Source organism: Botryllus schlosseri, chromosome 16 (genome assembly GCF_051294905.1).
Source record: "Botryllus schlosseri isolate E-star chromosome 16, Bs_hap1, whole genome shotgun sequence".
Classification (NCBI taxonomy): Eukaryota; Metazoa; Chordata; class Ascidiacea; order Stolidobranchia; family Styelidae; genus Botryllus; species Botryllus schlosseri.
In genome coordinates, this window is record NC_137251.1 from 8960985 (window position 1) to 8971703 (window position 10719).

The following is a 10719-nucleotide window of genomic DNA, read 5'->3' on the forward strand; positions in this document are numbered from 1 at the left end:
GCCATATGTTCCTGTCTGGGCAATCTGAACCTCAGAAGACAAATACCATCCAGCAGGAAAGAAATATATGCCAGTGAAGAAATACCAATTTGAAATCGTGTGCGTCTTTTTGTTTAGTACGTTTGAGCGATTCTATATTTTTGATATAGCAGACAGGAGGTCACGAAATAAAATCATGTAACGAAGTCATACCAACTGGTCCGCCCGCCCGAAGATGTTTAATTATTATTTACGGATCCTACAGTTTCCGGTAAATCTGATAACGTGAGCAGAGAGGACAAGATATTGATAGCAATATATATGCAATTCCCGATCTTATTGGCCGATTGTATCACGAATTATCGAAAATTTTCGCGCTTCGAGCTGGCTCACTAAACAGTGCAGCTAATTTCGTGGCAAAAGCGAACACTGTGATGAGGGGTCGGTTTATCACCCTATGAGAACCCCAAACCCAAGTGTTTGGGGGGGGCGGGGCTGACGAAGTGCTGTTTCGTTCCTGCCAACGGGTATGCGCCCGAAGATGTCTAATTATTATTGAGCGGTCCTACGTTTAACAGACCTCGCTCAGCTCTACCGGTAAATCTGATTACGTGAGCAGAGAGAGGATCAAAATTGATAGCAATATATATGTAATTCCCGATCATATTGCCCGATTCAATCATGAATTACTGAAATTTTTCGCGCTTCGCGCGTCTAGACGGGAAAAGCTGTATCACTTAATGGACACTTAATGGAGATGTCAAATAGCGTCAAAAAGCGGATAGCCAAAGGGGGGTCTGGTGGGCGAAACCCCCCAGAGTTAGGTTTATCACCCCATGGGGGGCCTAAGGCCAACGTTTTGGAGGGGGGCCTGGCGAAGTGCTGTTACGGCCCTGAGTAACACATTGAGGCCAATTCACGAGTTTCCGCTTACGGTGGAACCTCTAAACACTATTGCAATCCCTGGTTTAGAAGCGAATAGAAATTCAAATGAGGTTGCAAGGTTAGTGCTATTGCATATCTACCCGATCATTGACAACGGGATGTTGTTACTCAATCTTCAAACCCAAATTATTTCTACCCCGAGTATTCCTAATAGGCATAGGTCCAGTGAATTATTTCTACGGCGATGGTCTACTGTATGTCTACAAATGTTCTGGAAATCGAGCACGCAATAGCCGAGTTGCAATTATATTAGTACCGGCAGACTGCATTTGTTTTGCAGATTTTCAATTTTTTTGATTGTTGGGTATTCCATCGGTATCTGCGTCGAGAATCATTCTACTTACGTTCACGGCCTCCTCCAATGGATTAATCCCCCGTGTATAGGTCATTGGCCGAAGGATTACGGGCCTTCTCAACCTAAAGAAGGCCACAGCTCTATCTACGTAGGTACGCAAGTTCGCGTGTACTGTTAGTTATAAATGTTTATATAGCATCACAATCATATGTGATGGTACTATAGGTATACTACTAAAAGATGAACTTAACGAGCAAGGATTATCTGCTTTGGAACACCAATTGCGACTGTGGCAGAACTTTCCGCGCCACGTCCGTACGACTGTTACGCAGAGCGAACGTTTCGGTATCGCGTTGTCTCGCCACCATGCGGAGGTTTCCTATTATTCCAGAGCAGGAATCTCGCGATTTGATACGAATGCATTCCGCGATTTTATGGGATTATTGATGGACCGAAGTAAACTTCGGTAGGTATAGATGTTTTTACTCAATTAGTCTTAGTAGCTTTTCCGAGAAAATGGTCGAGACCTGGCGGCTATTAGTGGGCACTAGAGATTAGCGAATTTAATAATTCGATTCTAGATTACGTTCTGGATATGAGCTTCGAGTCTAAGTCCCGCCCGATGCAAATTTTGAATACATTTGTTATGGCGACTAAACGTCCTAATCAAAGCAAAATCCGAAAAAAAAAAACGCAAAATGTATTTGGAAGTCGCACACAGATTCGATATCATCTAATGTTTTTCCTCATGGGCCATATCCAAATCCAGTCTCATAAGATCTGAGATTCCAGCTTGGTCAAAATCTTGAAATCAGTTTTTGTCAGATCCACATCAGAATCCATATTCATCTCTACAGTCGGCATATGAGAAATGTAAACTAGATAAAATTATGTCCTATTCGATTATTCATTAATAAATTACACTGTAAATCACCAATCAAAAAACCATCTAAGCTGAGCGACTGCTATATCGTAATGTCGTTCAAAAGAAGCACGTGTGCATGGTATATATGTTCCTTTGATGACGGATATTTTCAGCACTTCAGACTGGCTCATTTTCGTACGAGAAAACAATCATGTTAATCCGGGCAAATTGCAGCAGTTGCTGCTTCGTATTGACCCGATGAAGCCGTTTTACATTGGACGTGCATCAACTCAACACGGCGTGACATATTGCAATGTATGGAAACACATCTTGAATGAATTTATTCCAAGGCGAATGGTCCATTTGAATGATTTACAGGGAGAAGCTGCATTCGTGTTCTCGAGTGGGCTCATTCGTCAACACGGGGGGAATATTATCAACTGCATTCATTCATTGTCCTCTCATGCTGATTACGCCTTCGGACTAGGTAGCTGCATCACTCGCTTTGCCAATATCCGGTGCACAGACATCGGAAAAGACAACAATATTATTTTAAGTCATGACGATGTGCAAGAATTTGTATCAAAACAAGGTGGGGAATTAATTTAGTATCGATGCTATCGTTTCTAATTTATTAACTAAATGTAGCTATATTATCACCCAGGTAAAGAGTCTGGCTTTCATTTTAATCGGCTATATCCCCACAAGTCGGTACTGAAACTTCGTATAGCGGACCTACAAGAAGACCTTTTGACGACTATCGATCGTATAACCGAAAAGGAACATGAAATCAAGGCTACACTATACAGAGAACATAGCAAAGAGTTGAACATACAGGTATTTTCACTTTGTATTATCTGGTTGTAATGATATTAGCTTAGCACCATATCGATGATTCCCGTGATATCTCATTTCACCCGCATAAACCACAATAATAAATGGTTGATACTTATATCCACTTTCCCCGTAATCTTTTTCGGGTATTTACATTCTTTACTCAATACAGTCTACTGGAAAATAAATCTGAGTTCGCGAAATATCCTATAATTAGGACAAGTTTTTGTTGCACTAAAATCGCGAGAAAATTGCAATTAATTTTGACAAAAGTTGCATTTATAATTTTTGTTGAATTAGTAGGGTATGACTGTATGAGATACTCGAAAGGTTCTGTTGTATAACCTAGTTCCTGCAGAGCTGTCAAATTCGTTGCCATCTCACGGACATTCTGGCGAGACCGCCCAAAATTATATTTTTTCCGGTACATAGCCAGAAAATTACGCAATGCGGGAATATTTTCCACAAAAATGCCAAACAGCAGAGCGATGACCTCCTCCCCTAAAAACGGGTCAAATAACTACCCCCAAACCCCCAGGTTTGCAAACTTGACCCAAGGCGTTGTAGAAAACTCATTTTTGGCGACTTTAACAAAATCAATAGCCTGAATTAGGTGACACAGTGATAATGTTATTTTCGGCGGTCTCACCTGGGCGTTCGTGAAATGGGAAACTATCTCAAATTTAAACGACAGAATTACCATATCGATCTATTTACATATTGTTCGGACATGGTCGTGGTCGTGCTTGGCAGCGGTAGTTGAACTTCTTGCTTGGAAGCCTTTGTGTCATAGATAACACAGTGAGATGCAGCAAACCCATCGTATAGCTCTTTGTTGTGCAAATCAAAGAGAATAGAGCCATACTAGAAATAGTTTATAGCATGTTTTTAAATTACTCCGTTACGTTTTGACGCAATATTTGATAAAAGTTGCAGTAAAAATTGGTCTGAAAAATAGAGAAAAGTTGCAAAAAGTTGCACTATAAAATCCCTAAAAACAGGTTAAAACATCATTGTACATAGATTCTGAGTATCTAGAAAGCTGTTGAAAACTGTAAAAAAAGTTGCAAAAGTTGCAAAAACTTGCCCTACCTATAATACGTTTTCCGACGTAAACACAATGTACAATACACATATATTACTTGAGCGAAGTAGTGTGTAGCTGTCGATACTCTATACAGGGTGAAAATATCAGAAGTGATATCACGTGGGATCTCGACGACGGGACGAAATCTGGCAAGACAAGGGAAGCGTTGAAGGTTCGAGCTGACATTCGAGAATCCATTGCCCGAGACGTCAGTCTCGCGATGAACGATATCTCTACAAGATACAGCATACTACGGAAGGCGAGCGTCGACGAGTGTCAAGTTTTGAAAAGCAGTTTTGTGCTGAATCCTTTACACTCGTTCGACTTCCAACCGAAGATAAGGGTCGTCGGTAAATTGGGTGGGAAATCTATCGCAGTGCGGCTGCAAAACTTGTATTTCCGGCGGAAATTCACTGCTACGTTTGCTTTTTTCAAGGAAGAGACGAGTTTGATTCGTCATTTCACTAAATTTAAACTTCCATCACACCGTAATCCCACAAAAACAGTCCATTTCATAGTTCCTGTGTACGGAAGACTTGGAAACTTGAAACGGTTCACAGCGAATTTCGCGTCTGAACTGTGCAACGTCGATGAAAATGTCAGTCTCACTGTAGTGTATTTTTCCAAGACAAGATCACTATACGATGAAATTATACCAGTCGATGAAAAGATACAGCCTTCGTATAATCGGGAAACTTTAGAAGCCCGCACAGTAGTAGAGAAGTTGAGGCGCAACTGTTCAAACCAAGAAATTAAGTTCTATCCGGTTTCTAGCGGAACGGCTTTCTCGCGTGGACTCGGGTTGCAAATCGGAGCCGAGCGATCTTCGACAGACGGCCCGTTGTTTTTCTGCGATTTGGATATCTTGTTAAAGAGAGATGTACTGACAAACATTCGCAAAAATACTGTGGAAGGCCAGAGCGCATTTTATCCAACATTCTTCAGTCAGTATAATCCTGATTATTTCCCTCGATCTAATAGATTTCGGGATCCTAACATGAAGGCAGCCTTAAATATGGGAGGAGATATCGCGCCTTTCGTGTTGAATGAATCCAATGGATTTTGGAGATCGTTCAGTTATGGAATGGTATCCATTTATAAAAGCGACTTCATGAAGTCTGGCGGATTCGATCTCTCAATAAAAGGATGGGGTATGGAGGACAACAAGTTTGTAAGTATCTGATGTTTATATTGGCCTTGCTATTAGGGCTGCGGGTACAGAGATTCGGGTCAAAATAAGTCAAAATTGTAGCGTTAGGTCAAAAAATTGTCAAAATTGTTTACAAAGTCAAAAATTTTGCAACCTGCATTTCGCTAGTATCGTAGATGTTTGCACTGTGAACTTATCATTTGACATTTTACAGCTTGTAGCCTACTTTATAGGCCCACCGTCGTAGACGGCCCATTGTCTGCTCATTGTGAATCATAAACGGTCAAATGAAACAAATAGGTTGACATGGTGCTATGCTCAACGTACAGCAATATCCTAACTGAAGCAAGACTGCGTGGGCATTGGTTCTTATATCAAGACGCGCATGATGAAAAATTGTGATGTAGACAATATTGTCAGCATGCAGCGGCACGGTGTGCCACCAGCAGTGTATACGCACAACTTCAGTGTTGCCAGCCAACAACTGCTGTTGTTGAACGTTCTTTCTCCATTCTTGGCAAGCTACTTAGCAATTTTGCCACTTTCTACCCGAGAATGTAGGAAAGTATCTTTCGTTGTACTTCAACAAATTTCAAGTATTTCCACCATAATGCGTGATGCAACTCCGGAATTCTGTCCAGATTTCGTAAAAATAAAGTTTTTTCATGTAAAAATTTGTCCGTTTTTAAGTCAAAAAAGTTTTTTCTGGCCAAACCAGAAATGAATATAAGTAGGCCTAGTACAATTCTTACATTATATACGAAAACACCTAATTTGCATACATCAGGTCCAAATTTTGTCAAAATTCAGTTTTTCAAGGTACCGTTTTTAGGTAAAAAAAATCGCCCTAGTTATTACAGTATCGATGGCATGCAGCATGATGTTTTGTATGTTCATAGTGACGATTAATTTGTGTAGCGACATTATAACGAAGCGCTCTACTCATAGTTCTAGTTGACAAATATGTAAGATTCGTTTTGGTAAGTCTTACTGGCATTATTTTAGTTCTGATTGGTTGAAAGGTGCAAATTTGAACTTTGAAATTCATTCTTGCTCTGTATTACGTCATACTAAATGGTACTCGAATAATTGACTCGACAGGAAGCCTAATACTCGCTTCGGAATCGACTCAGCCAGATTTCGATTTCGATTTGCGCCAGCACTAGGCTACTTGCTATCAAGTAGGTCTATGTATCGAAGACTTTACTAGGCCGTCATCTGCCGACACAAGATGGCACTCGATAGTTATTCTTATTGGCCTATCCATCCCTATCACCTGCGGATATATGTATTGGTATTGTCAACTAGACTGCATAATGATACAGAGCTTAGAAATGTGAAAATGAATTTTCTTCTGCTAGGTTTACTAATTTTCAACGAAAAATATTTAGGTCGAACTAACAACTGCTTCGTTCATGAGAACCTTTTACTACCTAGTAGGCCCGTCTTTATTTTGGTAGTATGCATGCCTGCCTATCCCTCAGTTGATTCTGATCGTTTTATGGAATGTAGCATCGACCGTAATATTTGTCGCAATGCGCCCGGCCAGCACGGACTGATAGTTATAGAATCTATGCCACGAGTTCACATGACGTTATCTGCCGCCTGGCGACTACTGTGTGATATTTCCTCTAATTGATTGTGATTTAGATGCGTGTGTATGTGACTTCATCCGAAATACACGTTTTGCATTATCGCAATATTTCAAACTTTGTCAGGCCCTAGAGATTGCTGCACTTAGTAACTCAAGTGAATAAGGTACTTATTATCTATTCCGTTACAGTGCGATGCAGTTATGAAGAAGTCAAAGCTCCAGATATTCCGCAGTAACGATCCGAATTTATTTCATATTTACCACGACAAGTCATGCTCCGCACACCTCAGGCGGAAGCAGCGTCATAGATGCAAGCGGACAAAATTCAGTCATTTTGGATCGCAAACGTCTTTATACGAAATTGTGAAGATGCGGGAAAGTGACAAGAGTAATGTTCGTATTTGAACAAGCCACTGCAGGCAGCAACGATCCACTTCTCCACTCCTACGAAGTCGCGTATAGCGCCATCGTCTGGATACGTGGTTTTACTCCGATCGTGCAGATGTTGAATCTAGGGATGGTGTGAACCCCTGAAAGGTTCAGGTTCGTGTGAACGCGAACCTTTTTAAAAGGTTCTGTGTGAACACGAACGTGAACCTCATGACGTCACGTGACGTCATATTGCTAATTCCAATCCTATCTTTCAATGAAGTGATAGCCTATATTAATGTACACGATACCTAGCGACGACTTGGGCCACATAATGCCACAATTCTGAAGTACATATTGGCGTTTTAAACGTCGCTAAATGTATCAACTGAGGCAATCAAAAGATATAATACTACCATAAAATCAATATCTTTCGTCGCTTTCCCAACAATTTCGACGAGGACTCCCTTATCGGTCTAGGCCAGACCGGACAATGTATTCGGTGTCTGAGTATTGCTACATTGATATTGATCAGAGTGTAAATTGGGTTTCTATATTTGCTACCGATATTACCTCATTAAGAAGTTATACAACAGTAGCCAACTCCTCAATCGCACAGATTTGGTTTTAATGATGCAGTAAAGATATGAAATCCAGAGTGACCTCATACGCCTTCTCGAATTTTTACATCAGAAAACGATATCAATCTTATTGATTGGTTGAACAAGCATCCTTCGCTGACTACGTATTTCGCTCGTGATGTTGTGTGATTGCGGGTCAAGCTCACAGCAGAGAGTCACTAAATATTCACAAACGGAAAACTGGATAATTCGAGCAAACTTTTGTAACAAAGCAAGTAAAACATTTGAGATTGTCAAGGTGCATGCTCGTTTAGTGTTGATTTTGAATGCTGCCAGCGCCATACATGGAGTGGCCCGCAGTTGAAATGCAATAAATTTGAACCAATGATGTTATAATGAAGTGAAAATTGCAATATATGAAAAAGGTTCACAGTGCAGAACCTACCAAGGTTCTGTTGCGAACGCGAACCTCTAAATTTCCGAGGTTCACACACAGAACGCGAACGTGAACCTCACGTTCACACCATCCCTAGTTGAATCCTACGCTCTCCAGACTTACATTTCCTCGCATTTTACATTCTCTCTCTCTGAATACAGTTTGCCATGCTCGTGAGATATAAACAACGTTTGGAATCGGCGTTACAAGTAAATATCCTTCTGTTCGGTATAAAGCCCGCTACCACGAGGAAAGCAGATTAGTATTGGAGTCTGAAAAATATGTACCATGTATGTGAGTCATGGAGTCATGGGGTAAAAATATATCCATATAATACATATATAGAGTTTTATTTCGCATTGAACATCTGTAAACATGGGTACGGGGTAAAAGTATAAAACAGGGAATGGTGCGAACCCGAGAAGTTTCTGGTTCGTGTGAACAAGAACTTTTATAATAGGTGCTGCGCAAATAGCAATGTCAACACAACGAACTTATGACTCGCACCAGTTCGAGAAAAATAAATCCTTTCCGCCTCATCAGACATAGATGACAGAGCCACTGCAAGGTTTCCAAACTTTTTCGTCTCGTTGAGCCATTCGGATGATATTCGAGCCAAAATCCCCCCTCCCAAAAAAAGGCCATTTCCAGCGCAAGCACTAGTTGACTAAAAAAGAAGGGGGCACCGCGGCTGTAGGACATATATGGTCAAACTATTTCGAACGCGGACCACATCACACTTTGGTAGGGTATTTTGGTAGGCTTAGGAGCGATTTGGCTAAGAGGCTGGTGTGGACCCAATAATATAGTCTCGCGAGCCGCACGTGAGCTGGATTTTAAAAACATCTGGGGGAAATTGTACGAAAAGGAAGATTACAAATAACATTTAAAATACTTCTCAGATAAAAGCCAAAGCGAAAACACACAAAATATGGAAAGTTTTGTGAGTCCAGGTGCATCTTTCTTTACAATCCTAAATCCAGATTATACAGCAATTGTAACGAGCAGTGACGGACGAATGCCATTTTATTATTGACAACTTAGATAGAATATCGTCAACGACATTCTCAAAACTAAGTATGATTTATTACGTCACAAGGTTTGTCTTAGCTTTGTGTTGAATTCCCTTTGCTGTCATCGTGATAGATGGAAATCCAGGGAACTTTGATCAGTGATGTTAAGATTATTGGAAATTACTGGTATTTCACAAAAATGTTCACAAGGTAGAGCCTGCCAAGGTTCGATCGCGAACGTGAACCTCTGAATTATCAAGGTTGGTATACCGTACCTCACGCGAACGTGAACCGAACGTTCGCGCCATCCTAGTATAATCCATGCGAAGTAAAATGTAAACCAGTGTGTCACGGTCGATTCCTACCAACCCTGTAGTGTTAGAAACCCTGCCCGACCCTAAATTTCATTTGCGGAAGCAATGTAACTGATGCTTGCCCGCTTGTTAGCGAGACCGTGGGAAAAGCAAATCGTTTGCCTCAAACTTACGCGACGTACTTACCGGCTCAGTGACGTAATAAGACTCTGTAGTGTATCCGCCATGTACTTTGTCGCCGCAGCAATTAAAGACGCGTCTCATCGGGAACGGATTAATTTGTCAGCTCTTACATTGCGCGCCAGACTGGTACAAGTCTTAATTAAGAAATATTCAAATTCCTTGACAACCCCCAGCACTGGTACACAATCACAACCACTGTCAAGTGCCCTTGAGTCTATTCTAAATTTGGCAACGTGTACTTCGTCGGTGACTTTTGAGGTATGTCGCAGCGCGTCGGTTACAAGATGAGTATAGAAGTGGTTGATCACTGTCTCATTCTCTACAATTTTCCCGCGCATTCAGAATCATCGCCGAGCAATAAATGGGCAAAACTAGATCCTCTTTGACCTCGCAATTTCCATCCGGAAAATCCCACAGATATTCGTCGGGCATTGCACCACGATCTTTGATTTGGAAATGAACTTGAATAACGTTTAATTTCAACTGGTTATTCAGTGGCAGTATAAATGATATTGCTTTTATCTCTCGCTGTTTAGGCATGGTGCGATTGATGTCTGACATTGCTTGACCTGTGGAAATCCTTGGGAATGCTTTGGGAATGACTATATACATCAAGCAAAAAATCTGCTGTTCTGCCTCGTTTTCGTAGTGGCCTACCCCTGAATTCGGATACGATATATGTTCAATTGGAATCATGAAAAGTTTTGGATTTTCGCCTTGGAAAGCAGTTGCAAAATCCACTCAGCATACATATCATTCATATTTTGATTCTAAGTCGAAAAAATATGAATGGGTGTACAAATGGAATTAGTATTGGAAACAGGTCATTTGTACGCAGTAAGACCGATGCCTTCAAGGCAGACTGTCGTAATTATTCAGAAGTGCTGGCATATGCGTTTCCATAGTTCTTCTAAACTGTAATGTCTATATCCTATTATTAAATGTTATATCCACAGTATTTGGGCTTTGCAAATCCTTTCAATTTCTACTCAACGTGGACATGAAAATGGGGTAAGATGTGTGGATTTGATTACTTTAATATTACGCTACGAAATTGGTAGTTTACAGCCCTTG

The 10719-nt window shown here is 40.9% G+C and overlaps 1 protein-coding gene across 1 annotated transcript; it reads left to right on the forward strand.

The window, feature by feature from the left end:
- The first annotated feature begins 912 nt into the window (after positions 1-912).
- LOC145459507 (chondroitin sulfate synthase 3-like) lies at positions 913-7255 on the forward strand. The gene is made up of 7 exons (XM_080338165.1): positions 913-1371; positions 1445-1685; positions 2258-2399; positions 2463-2676; positions 2749-2921; positions 4100-5176; positions 6939-7255. Exons 2-7 carry the CDS (start codon positions 1654-1656, stop codon positions 7152-7154), a joined length of 1854 nt encoding a protein of 617 aa, XP_080194291.1. The 5' UTR covers positions 913-1371; positions 1445-1653; the 3' UTR covers positions 7155-7255.
- Positions 7256-10719: the final 3464 nt, after the last annotated feature.